The sequence below is a fragment of the Heterodontus francisci genome, chromosome 33 (assembly GCF_036365525.1).
Source record: "Heterodontus francisci isolate sHetFra1 chromosome 33, sHetFra1.hap1, whole genome shotgun sequence".
Lineage (NCBI taxonomy): Eukaryota > Metazoa > Chordata > Chondrichthyes > Heterodontiformes > Heterodontidae > Heterodontus > Heterodontus francisci.
The window spans coordinates 14,326,955-14,339,805 of record NC_090403.1 but is presented as its reverse complement, the minus strand read 5'-3'; the positions used below and the strand labels follow the sequence as shown (position 1 = coordinate 14,339,805).

The window sequence follows — 12,851 nt, the reverse complement described above, 5'->3', positions numbered from 1 at the left end:
ACTGTCAGGATATGTCTCTACTGCACTGTCAGGCTGTGCCTCTACTGCACTGTCATGCTCTGTCTCTACTGCACTGTCAGGCAGTGTCTCTACTGCACTTACAGGCTGTGCCTCCACCACACTGTCAGGCAGTGTCTCTACTGCACTGTCAGGCTTTCTCTTTGCTGCACTGTCAGGCACTGCCTCCATGCACTATCAGGCTGTGTCTCCAGTGCAATGTCAGGCTGTGTATCTTCTGCACTGTCAGGCAGTGTCTCTACTGCACTGTCAGGCAGTTCCTCCACCACACTGTCTGGCAGTGCCTCCACCACACTATCAGGCTGTGTCTCCAGTGAAAAGACAGGCTGTGTCTCTTCTGCACTGTCAGGCTGTGTCTCTACTACACTGTCAGGCTGTCTCTTTGCTGCACTGTCAGGCACTGCCTCCACCGCACTATCAGGCTGTGTCTCCAGTGCAATGTCAGGCTGTGTCTCTTCTCCACCGTCAGGCAGTGTATCTACTGCACTGTCAGTCAGTGCCTCCACCACACTGTCAGGCTGTGTCTCTACTGCACTGTCAGGCTGTGCCTCTACTGCACTGTCTGGCAGTGCCTCCACCACACTTTCAGGCTGTGTCTCTACTGCACTGTCAGGCTGTGTCTCTACTGTACTGTCAGGCAGTGTCTCTACTGAACTGCCAGGCTGTGTCTCTAATGCCCTGTCAGGCGATGTCTCTACTGCACTGTTAGGCACTGTCTCTGCTGCACTGTCATGCAGTGCCACCACCACACTCTCAGGCTGTGTCACTACTGTACTGTCAGGCAGAGTCTCTACTGCACTGTCAGGCTGTGTCTCCACAGCGCTGTCTGGCAGTGCCTCTACCACACTGTCAGGCAGTGTGTCTACTGTACTGTCAAGCTGTGTCTCTACTGCACTGTCAGGCAGTGTCTCTACTGTACAGTCAGGCAGTACCTCCACTGCACTGTCAGGCAGTAGCTCTACTGCACTGGCAGGCTGTGCCTCTACTGTCCTGTCAGGCTGTGTCTCTACAGCACTGTCAGGCAGTGTCTCTGCTGTATGGTCAGGCAGTGCCTCCACCGCACTGTCAGGCTTTGTCTCTACTTTACTGTCAGGCAGTGTCTCCACTGCACTGTCACACAGTGTCTCTACTGTGCTGTCAGGCAGTGTCTCTACTGAACTGTCAGGCAGTGTCTCTAAGGTACTGTCAGGTTGTGTCTCGACTGCACTGTCACGCTGTGTCTCTACAGCACTGTCAGGCAGTGCCTCTACCACACTGTCAGGCTGTGTCTCCACTGCACTGTGAGGCTGTGCTTCTACTGCACTGTCAGGCAGTGCCTCTACCGCACAGTCTGGCAGTACCTCCACTGCACTGTCAGGCAGTGGCTCTACTGCACTGTCAGGCTGTGCCTCTACTGTACTGTCAGGCTGTGTCTCTACTGCACTGTCAGGCAGTGTCTCTACTGTACGGTCAGGCAGTGCCTCCACCGCACTGTCAGGCTTTGTCTCTACTGCACTGTCAGGATATGTCTCTACTGCACTGTCAGGCTGTGTCTCTACTGCACTGTCAGGCAGTGCCTCTACTGCACAGTCAGGCTCTGTCTCTACTGCACTGTCAGGCTGTGCCTCTACTGCACTGTCATGCTCTGTCTCTACTGCACTGTCAGGCAGTGTCTCTACTGCACTTACAGGCTGTGCCTCCACCACACTGTCAGGCTGTGCCTCTACTGTACTGTCAGGCTGTGTCTCTACTGCACTGTCAGGCAGTGTCTCTACTGTACGGTCAGGCAGTGCCTCCACCACACTGTCAGGCTGTGTCTCTACTGCACTGTCAGGCTGTGCCTCTACTGCACTGTCTGGCAGTGCCTCCACCACACTTTCAGGCTGTGTCTCAACTGCACTGTCAGGCTGTGTCTCTACTGTACTGTCAGGCAGTGTCTCTACTGAACTGTCAGGCTGTGTCTCTAATGCCCTGTCAGGCGATGTCTCTACTGCACTGTTAGGCACTGTCTCTGCTGCACTGTCATGCAGTGCCACCACCACACTCTCAGGCTGTGTCACTACTGTACTGTCAGGCAGAGTCTCTACTGCACTGTCAGGCTGTGTCTCCACAGCGCTGTCAGGCAGTGCCTCTACCACACTGTCAGGCTGTGCCTCCACTGCACTGTCATGCAGTGTCTCTACTGTGCTGACAGGCAGTGTCTCTACTGAACTGTCAGGCTGTGTCTCTAATGTACTGTCAGGCTGTGTCTCGACTGCACAGTCACGCTGTGTCTCCACAGCACTGTCAGGCAGTGCCTCTACCACACTGTCAGGCTGTGTCTCCACTGCACTGTCATGCAGTGTCTCTACTGTGCTGACAGGCAGTGTCTCTACTGAACTGTCAGGCTGTGTCTCTACAGCACTGTCAGGCAGTGCCTCTACCACACTGTCAGGCTGTGTCTCCACTGCACTGTCATGCAGTGTCTCTACTGTGCTGACAGGCAGTGTCTCTACTGAACTGTCACGCTGTGTCTCTACAGCACTGTCAGGCAGTGCCTCTACCACACTGTCAGGCTGTGTCTCCACTGCACTGTCAGGCTGTGCTTCTACTGTCCTGTCAGGCAGTGTCTCTACTGCACTGTCAGGCAGTGTGTCTCCTGTACTGTCAAGCTGTGTCTCCACTGCACTGTCAGGCTGTGCTTCTACTGTGCTGACAGGCAGTGTCTCTACTGAACTGTCAGGCTGTGTCTCTACAGCACTGTCAGGCAGTGCCTCTACCACACTGTCAGGCTGTGTCTCCACTGCACTGTCATGCAGTGTCTCTACTGTGCTGACAGGCAGTGTCTCTACTGAACTGTCACGCTGTGTCTCTACAGCACTGTCAGGCAGTGCCTCTACCACACTGTCAGGCTGTGTCTCCACTGCACTGTCAGGCTGTGCTTCTACTGTCCTGTCAGGCAGTGGCTCTACTGCACTGTCAGGCAGTGTGTCTCCTGTACTGTCAAGCTGTGTCTCTACTGCACTGTCAGGCAGTGTCTCTCCTGTACAGTCAGGCAGTACCTCCACTGCACTGTCAGGCAGTGTCTCTACTGTACGGTCATGCAGTGCCTCCACCGCACTGTCAGGCTTTGTCTCTACTGTACTGTCAGGCAGTGTCTCCACTGCACTGTCACGCAGTGTCTCTACTGTGCTGTCAAGCAGTGGCTCTACTGCACTGTCAGGCAGTGTCTCTACTGTACAGTCAGGCAGTACCTCCACTGCACTGTCAGGCAGTAGCTCTGCTGCACTGTCAGGCTGTGCCTCTACTGTACTGTCAGGCTGTGTCTCTGCTGCACTGTCAGGCAGTGTCTCTACTGTACGGTCAGGCAGTGCCTCCACCGCACAGTCAGGCAGTGCCTCCACTGCACTGTCACGCAGTGTCTCTACTGTGCTGTCAGGCAGTGTCTCTACTGAACTGTCAGGCAGTGTCTCTACTGAACTGTCAGGCTGTGTCTCTACAGCACTGTCAGGCAGTGTCTCTAATGTACTGTCAGGATGTGTCTCGACTGCACTGTCACGCTGTGTCTCCACAGCACTGTCAGGCTGTGCTTCTACTGTACTGTCAGGCTGTGTCTCCACTGCACTGTCAGGCTGTGCTTCTACTGCACTGTCAGGCAGTGCCTCTACCGCACACTCAGGCAGTACCTCCACTGCACTGTCAGGCAGTGGCTCTACTGCACTGTCAGGCTGTGCCTCTACTGTACTGTCAGGCTGTGTCTCGACTGCACTGTCAGGCAGTGTCTCTACTGTACGGTCAGGCAGTGCCTCCACCGCACTGTCAGGCTTTGTCTCTACTGCACTGTCAGGATATGTCTCTACTGCACTGTCAGGCTGTGTCTCTACTGCACTGTCAGGCAGTGCCTCTACTGCACTGTCAGGCTCTGTCTCTACTGCACTGTCAGGCTGTGCCTCTACTGCACTGTCATGCTCTGTCTCTACTGCACTGTCAGGCAGTGTCTCTACTGCACTTACAGGCTGTGCCTCCACCACACTGTCAGGCAGTGTCTCTACTGCACTGTCAGGCTTTCTCTTTGCTGCACTGTCAGGCACTGCCTCCACGCACTATCAGGCTGTGTCTCCAGTGCAATGTCAGGCTCTGTATCTTCTGCACTGTCAGGCAGTGTCTCTACTGCACTGTCAGGCAGTTCCTCCACCACACTGTCTGGCAGTGCCTCCACCACACTATCAGGCTGTGTCTCCAGTGCAAAGACAGGCTGTGTCTCTTCTGCACTGTCAGGCAGTGTCTCTACTGCACTGTCAGCCAGTGCCTCCACCGCACTGTCAGGCTGTGTCTCTACTACACTGTCAGGCTGTCTCTTTGCTGCACTGTCAGGCACTGCCTCCACCGTACTATCAGGCTGTGTCTCCAGTGCAATGTCAGGCTGTGTCTCTTCTCCACTGTCAGGCAGTGTATCTACTGCACTGTCAGTCAGTGCTTCCACCGCACTATCAGGCTGTGTCTCCAGTGCAATGTCAGGCTGTGTCTCTTCTCCACTGTCAGGCAGTGTATCTACTGCACTGTCAGTCAGTGCCTCCACCGCACTGTCAGGCAGTGTCTCTACTGCACTGTCAGGCTTTGTCTCTACTGCACTTGCAGGCTGTGCCTCCACTGCACTGTCAGGCAGTGTCTCCAGTGCAATGTCAGGCTGTGTCTTTGCTGCACTGTCAGGCAGTGTCTCTACTGCACTGTCAGGGACTGTCTCTACTGCTCTGTCAGCCTGTGTCTCTACTGCACTGACAGGCTGTGTCTCGACTGCACTGTCAAGCTCTGTCTCTAACTCCCTGTCAGACAGTGCCTCCACCACATTGTCAGGCTGTGTCTCTACCGTACTGTCAGGCAGTGTCTCTCCTGTCAGGCAGTGTCTCGACTGAACTGTCAGATGTGTCACCACTGCACTGTCAGGCTGTGTCACCACTGCAATGTCAGGCTGTGTCTCTACTGCACTGTCAGGCTGTGTCTCTCCTGCACTGTTAGGCAGTGGCTCCAGCGCACTGTCAGGCTTTGTCTGGACCTCACTGTCAGGCTGTCTCTCTACTGCACTGTCAGGCTTTGTCTCTCCTGTACTGTCAGGCTGTGTCTCTACTGCACTGTCAGGCTGTGTCTCCACTGCAATGTCAGGCTGTGTCTCTACTGCACTGTCAGGCTGGGCCTCCACCACACTGTCAGGCTGTACCTCTACCGCACTGTCAGGCAGTGCCTCCACCACACGGTCAAGCTGTGTCTCTATTGCACTGTCTGGCACTGTCTCTACTGCACTGTCAGGGACGGACCTACTGCACTCTCAGGCAGTGCCACCACCACACTGTCAGGCTGTGTCTCTACTGCACTGTCAGGCAGTGCCTGGACCACACTATCAGGCTTTGTCTCCACTGCAATATCATGCTGTGTCTCCACTGCACTGTCAGGCAGTGCCTCAACCACACTGTCAGGCTGTGTCTCAACTGCACTGTCAGGCAGTGTCTCTACTGCACTGTCAGGCAGTGTCTCTACTGCAATGTCAGGCTGTGTCTCTACTGCACTGTCAGGCAGTGTCTCTATTGCACTGTCAGGCAGTGCCTCCACCACACTGTCAGGCAGTGTCTCTACTGCACTGTCAGGCTGTGTCTCTCCTGCACTGTCTGGCACTGTCTCTACTCCACTGTCAGGCAGTGCCTCTACTGCATTGTCAGGCTGTGTCTCTACTGCACTGACAGACAGTGTCTCTACTGTACTGTCATGCTGTGTCTCGACTGCACTGTCAGGCAGTGTCTCTGCAGCACTGTCAGGCTGTGCTTCTACTGTACTGACAGGCAGTGTATCTACTGCACTGACAGGCTGTGTCTCGACTGCACTGTCAAGCTCTGTCTCTAACTCCCTGTCAGACAGTGCCTCCACCACATTGTCAGGCTGTGTCTCTACCGTACTGTCAGGCAGTGTCTCTCCTGTCAGGCAGTGTCTCGACTGAACTGTCAGATGTGTCACCACTGCACTGTCAGGCTGTGTCACCACTGCAATGTCAGGCTGTGTCTCTACTGCACTGTCAGGCTGTGTCTCTCCTGCACTGTTAGGCAGTGGCTCCAGCGCACTGTCAGGCTTTGTCTGGACCTCACTGTCAGGCTGTCTCTCTACTGCACTGTCAGGCTTTGTCTCTCCTGTACTGTCAGGCTGTGTCTCTACTGCACTGTCAGGCTGTGTCTCCACTGCAATGTCAGGCTGTGTCTCTACTGCACTGTCAGGCTGGGCCTCCACCACACTGTCAGGCTGTACCTCTACCGCACTGTCAGGCAGTGCCTCCACCACACGGTCAAGCTGTGTCTCTATTGCACTGTCTGGCACTGTCTCTACTGCACTGTCAGGGACGGACCTACTGCACTCTCAGGCAGTGCCACCACCACACTGTCAGGCTGTGTCTCTACTGCACTGTCAGGCAGTGCCTGGACCACACTATCAGGCTTTGTCTCCACTGCAATATCATGCTGTGTCTCCACTGCACTGTCAGGCAGTGCCTCAACCACACTGTCAGGCTGTGTCTCAACTGTACTGTCAGGCAGTGTCTCTACTGCACTGTCAGGCAGTGTCTCTACTGCAATGTCAGGCTGTGTCTCTACTGCACTGTCAGGCAGTGTCTCTATTGCACTGTCAGGCAGTGCCTCCACCACACTGTCAGGCAGTGTCTCTACTGCACTGTCAGGCTGTGTCTCTCCTGCACTGTCTGGCACTGTCTCTACTCCACTGTCAGGCAGTGCCTCTACTGCATTGTCAGGCTGTGTCTCTACTGCACTGACAGACAGTGTCTCTACTGTACTGTCATGCTGTGTCTCGACTGCACTGTCAGGCAGTGTCTCTGCAGCACTGTCAGGCTGTGCTTCTACTGTACTGTCAGGCAGTGTATCTACTGCACTGTCAGGCAGTGTGTCTCCTGTACCGTCAGGCTGTGTCTCTACGGCAGTTCAGGCAGTGTCTCTACTGTACAGTCAGGCAGTACCTCCACTGCACTGTCAGGCTGTGTCTCTACTGCACTGTCAGGCTGTGCTTCTACTGTACTGTCAGGCAGTGTATCTACTGCACTGTCAGGCAGTGTGTCTCCTGTACCGTCAGGCTGTGTCTCTACGGCAGTTCAGGCAGTGTCTCTACTGTACAGTCAGGCAGTACCTCCACTGCACTGTCAGGCAGTGCCTCCACCACACTGTCAGGCAGTGTCTCTACTGCACTGTCAGGCAGTGCCTCCACCACACTGTCAGGCAGTGTCTTTACTGCACTGTCAGGCTGTGTCTCTCCTGCACTGTCTGGCAGTGTCTGTACTGCACTGTCAGACAGTGTCTCTACTGTAATAAAAGCAAAATACTGCGGATGCTGGAAATCTGAAACAAAAACAAGAAATGCTGGAATCACTCAGCAGGTCTGGCAGCATCTTTGGAAAGAGAAGCAGAGTTAACGTTTCGGGTCAGTGACCCTTCTTCGGAACAGTTCCGAAGAAGGGTCACTGACCCGAAACGTTAACTCTGCTTCTCTTTCCACAGATGCTGCCAGTGTCTCTACTGTACTATCGTGCTGTGTCTCGACTGCACTGTCAGGCAGTGTCTCTACGGCACTGTCAGGCAGTGCCTCCACTGCACTGTCACGCTGTGTCTCTACTACCCTGTCAGGCAGTGCCTTTACTGCACTGTCAGGCTGTGTCGCTCCTGCACTGTCTGGCACTGTCTCTACTGCACTCTCAGGCAGTGCCACCACCAAACTGTCAGGCTGTGTCTCTACTGCACTGTCAGGCTGTGTCTATACTGCACTGTCAGGCTGTGCCTCCACCATATTGTCAGGCTGCCTCTACTGCTCTGTCAGACTGTGTCTCTACTGCACTGTCAGGCAGTGTCTCTACTGTGCTGTCAGGCAGCGTCTCTACTGAACTGTCAGGCTGTGTCTCTACAGCACTATCAGGCAGTGTCTCTAATGTACTGTCAGGCTGTGTCTCGACTGCACTGTCACGCTGTGTCTGCACAGCACTGTCAGGCAGTGCCTCGACCACACTGTCAGGCTGTGTCTCCACTGCACTGTCATGCAGTGTCTCTACTGTGCTGACAGGCAGTGTCTCTACTGAACTGTCAGGCTGTGTCTCTACAGCACTGTCAGGCAGTGTCTCTAAGGTACTGTCAGGCTGTGTCTCGACTGCACTGTCACGCTGTGTCTCTACAGCACTGTCAGGCAGTGCCTCTACCACACTGTCAGGCTGTGTCTCCACTGCACTGTCAGGCTGTGCTTCTACTGTACTGTCAGGCAGTGTCTCTACTGCACTGTCAGGCAGTGTGTCTCCTGTACTGTCAAGCTGTGTCTCTACTGCACTGTCAGGCAGTGCCTCTCCTGTACAGTCAGGCAGTACCTCCACTGCACTGTCAGGCTGTGCCTCGACTGTACTGTCATGCTGTGTCTCTACTGTACGGTCAGGCAGTGCCTCCACCGCACTGTCAGGCTTTGTCTCTACTGTACTGTCAGGCAGTGTCTCCACTGCACTGTCACGCAGTGTCTCTACTGTGCTGTCAGGCAGTGGCTCTACTGTACTGTCAGGCTGTGTCTCCACTGCACTGTCAGGCTGTGCTTCTACTGTACTGTCAGGCAGTGTCTCTACTGCACTGTCAGGCAGTGTGTCTACTGTACTGTCAAGCTGTGTCTCTACTGCACTGTCAGGCAGTGTCTCTACTGTACAGTCAGGCAGTACCTCCACTGCACTGTCAGGCAGTAGCTCTGCTGCACTGTCAGGCTGTGCCTCTACTGTACTGTCAGGCTGTGTCTCTACAGCACTGTCAGGCAGTGTCTCTACTGTACGGTCAGGCAGTGCCTCCACCGCACTGTCAGGCTTTGTCTCCACTTTACTGTCAGGCAGTGTCTCCACTGCACTGTCACGCAGTGTCTCTACTGTGCTGTCAGGCAGTGTCTCTACTGAACTGTCAGGCAGTGTCTCTACTGAACTGTCAGGCTGTGTCTCTACAGCACTGTCAGGCAGTGTCTCTAAGGTACTGTCAGGCTGTGTCACCACTGCAATGTCAGGCTGTGTCTCTACTGCACTGTCAGGCTGTGTCTCTCCTGCACTGTTAGGCAGTGGCTCCAGCGCACTGTCAGGCTTTGTCTGGACCTCACTGTCAGGCTGTCTCTCTACTGCACTGTCAGGCTTTGTCTCTCCTGTACTGTCAGGCTGTGTCTCTACTGCACTGTCAGGCTGTGTCTCCACTGCAATGTCAGGCTGTGTCTCTACTGCACTGTCAGGCTGGGCCTCCACCACACTGTCAGGCTGTACCTCTACCGGACTGTCAGGCAGTGCCTCCACCACACGGTCAAGCTGTGTCTCTATTGCACTGTCTGGCACTGTCTCTACTGCACTGTCAGGGACGGACCTACTGCACTCTCAGGCAGTGCCACCACCACAGTGTCAGGCTGTGTCTCTACTGCACTGTCAGGCAGTGCCTGGACCACACTATCAGGCTTTGTCTCCACTGCAATGTCATGCTGTGTCTCCACTGCACTGTCAGGCAGTGCCTCAACCACACTGTCAGGCTGTGTCTATACTGCACTGTCAGGCAGTGCCTGGACCACACTATCAGGCTTTGTCTCCACTGCAATATCATGCTGTGTCTCCACTGCACTGTCAGGCAGTGCCTCAACCACACTGTCAGGCTGTGTCTATACTGCACTGTCAGGCAGTGTCTTGCCGCACTATCAGGCTCTGTCCCTACTGCACTATCAGGCAGTGCCTCCACCACATTGTCAGGCTGTGTCTCAACTGCACTGTCACGCAGTGTCTCTACTGTGCTGTCAGGCAGTGGCTCTACTGTACTGTCAGGCTGTGTCTCCACTGCACTGTCAGGCTGTGCTTCTACTGTACTGTCAGGCAGTGTCTCTACTGCACTGTCAGGCAGTGTGTCTACTGTACTGTCAAGCTGTGTCTCTACTGCACTGTCAGGCAGTGTCTCTACTGTACAGTCAGGCAGTACCTCCACTGCACTGTCAGGCAGTAGCTCTGCTGCACTGTCAGGCTGTGCCTCTACTGTACTGTCAGGCTGTGTCTCTACAGCACTGTCAGGCAGTGTCTCTACTGTACGGTCAGGCAGTGCCTCCACCGCACTGTCAGGCTTTGTCTCCACTTTACTGTCAGGCAGTGTCTCCACTGCACTGTCACGCAGTGTCTCTACTGTGCTGTCAGGCAGTGTCTCTACTGAACTGTCAGGCAGTGTCTCTACTGAACTGTCAGGCTGTGTCTCTACAGCACTGTCAGGCAGTGTCTCTAAGGTACTGTCAGGCTGTGTCACCACTGCAATGTCAGGCTGTGTCTCTACTGCACTGTCAGGCTGTGTCTCTCCTGCACTGTTAGGCAGTGGCTCCAGCGCACTGTCAGGCTTTGTCTGGACCTCACTGTCAGGCTGTCTCTCTACTGCACTGTCAGGCTTTGTCTCTCCTGTACTGTCAGGCTGTGTCTCTACTGCACTGTCAGGCTGTGTCTCCACTGCAATGTCAGGCTGTGTCTCTACTGCACTGTCAGGCTGGGCCTCCACCACACTGTCAGGCTGTACCTCTACCGCACTGTCAGGCAGTGGCTCCAGCGCACTGTCAGGCTTTGTCTGGACCTCACTGTCAGGCTGTCTCTCTACTGCACTGTCAGGCTTTGTCTCTCCTGTACTGTCAGGCTGTGTCTCTACTGCACTGTCAGGCTGTGTCTCCACTGCAATGTCAGGCTGTGTCTCTACTGCACTGTCAGGCAGTGCCTCCACCACACGGTCAAGCTGTGTCTCTATTGCACTGTCTGGCACTGTCTCTACTGCACTGTCAGGGACGGACCTACTGCACTCTCAGGCAGTGCCACCACCACAGTGTCAGGCTGTGTCTCTACTGCACTGTCAGGCAGTGCCTGGACCACACTATCAGGCTTTGTCTCCACTGCAATGTCATGCTGTGTCTCCACTGCACTGTCAGGCAGTGCCTCAACCACACTGTCAGGCTGTGTCTATACTGCACTGTCAGGCAGTGCCTGGACCACACTATCAGGCTTTGTCTCCACTGCAATATCATGCTGTGTCTCCACTGCACTGTCAGGCAGTGCCTCAACCACACTGTCAGGCTGTGTCTATACTGCACTGTCAGGCAGTGTCTTGCCGCACTATCAGGCTCTGTCCCTACTGCACTGTCTGGCAGTGCCTCCACCACATTGTCAGGCTGTGTCTCAACTGCACTGTCAGGCAGTGTCTCTACTGCACTGTCAGGCAGTGTCTCTACTGCAATGTCAGGCTGTGTCTCTACTGCACTGTCAGGCAGTGTCTCTATTGCACTGTCAGGCAGTGCCTCCACCAAACCGTCAGGCTGTCTCTACTGCTCAGTCAGGCTGTGTCTCTATTGCACTGTCAGGCAGTGCCTCCACCACACTGTCAGGCAGTGTCTCTACTGCACTGTCAGGCTGTGTCTCTCCTGCACTGTCTGGCACTGTCTCTACTCCACTGTCAGGCAGTGCCTCTACTGCATTGTCAGGCTGTGTCTCTACTGCACTGACAGACAGTGTCTCTACTGCACTGTCAGGCAGTGTGTCTCCTGTACCGTCAGGCTGTGTCTCTACGGCAGTTCAGGCAGTGTCTCTACTGTACAGTCAGGCAGTACCTCCACTGCACTGTCAGGCTGTGTCTCGACTGCACTGTCAGGCAGTGTCTCTGCAGCACTGTCAGGCTGTGCTTCTACTGTACTGTCAGGCAGTGTATCTACTGCACTGTCAGGCAGTGTGTCTCCTGTACCGTCAGGCTGTGTCTCTACGGCAGTTCAGGCAGTGTCTCTACTGTACAGTCAGGCAGTACCTCCACTGCACTGTCAGGCTGTGTCTCTACTGCACTGTCAGGCTGTGCTTCTACTGTACTGTCAGGCAGTGTATCTACTGCACTGTCAGGCAGTGTGTCTCCTGTACCGTCAGGCTGTGTCTCTACGGCAGTTCAGGCAGTGTCTCTACTGTACAGTCAGGCAGTACCTCCACTGCACTGTCAGGCAGTGCCTCCAGCACACTGTCAGGCAGTGTCTCTACTGCACTGTCAGGCAGTGCCTCCACCACACTGTCAGGCAGTGTCTTTACTGCACTGTCAGGCTGTGTCTCTCCTGCACTGTCAGACAGTGTCTCTACTGTAATAAAAGCAAAATACTGCGGATGCTGGAAATCTGAAACAAAAACAAGAAATGCTGGAATCACTCAGCAGGTCTGGCAGCATCTTTGGAAAGAGAAGCAGAGTTAACGTTTCGGGTCAGTGACCCTTCTTCGGAACAGTTCCGAAGAAGGGTCACTGACCCGAAACGTTAACTCTGCTTCTCTTTCCACAGATGCTGCCAGTGTCTCTACTGTACTATCGTGCTGTGTCTCGACTGCACTGTCAGGCAGTGTCTCTACGGCACTGTCAGGCAGTGCCTCCACTGCACTGTCACGCTGTGTCTCTACTACCCTGTCAGGCAGTGCCTTTACTGCACTGTCAGGCTGTGTCGCTCCTGCACTGTCTGGCACTGTCTCTACTGCACTCTCAGGCAGTGCCACCACCAAACTGTCAGGCTGTGTCTCTACTGCACTGTCAGGCAGAGTCTCCACTGCACTGTCAGGCAGTGCCTCAACCACACTGTCAGGCTGTGTCTATACTGCACTGTCAGGCTGTGCCTCCACCATATTGTCAGGCTGCCTCTACTGCTCTGTCAGACTGTGTCTCTACTGCACTGTCAGGCAGTGTCTCTACTGTGCTGTCAGGCAGCGTCTCTACTGAACTGTCAGGCTGTGTCTCTACAGCACTATCAGGCAGTGTCTCTAATGTACTGTCAGGCTGTGTCTCGACTGCACTGTCACGCTGTGTCTCCACAGC

The 12,851-nt window shown here is 54.6% G+C and overlaps 1 protein-coding gene across 1 annotated transcript in view; it reads right to left on the bottom strand.

Moving 5' to 3' along the window:
- The window catches only part of LOC137347982 (fap1 adhesin-like), a 54,333-nt gene that overhangs the window by 37,892 nt on the left and 3,590 nt on the right, over positions 1–12,851 (bottom strand). Inside the window, exons 2-5 of the mRNA XM_068013053.1 lie at positions 9,670–10,472; positions 8,369–9,290; positions 4,081–5,113; positions 2,426–3,211 (exon numbers count right to left, since the gene is read on the bottom strand). Coding sequence (XP_067869154.1) covers positions 2,426–3,211; positions 4,081–5,113; positions 8,369–9,290; positions 9,670–10,472 — 3,544 coding nt within the window. The remainder of the gene's footprint in view (positions 1–2,425; positions 3,212–4,080; positions 5,114–8,368; positions 9,291–9,669; positions 10,473–12,851) is intronic.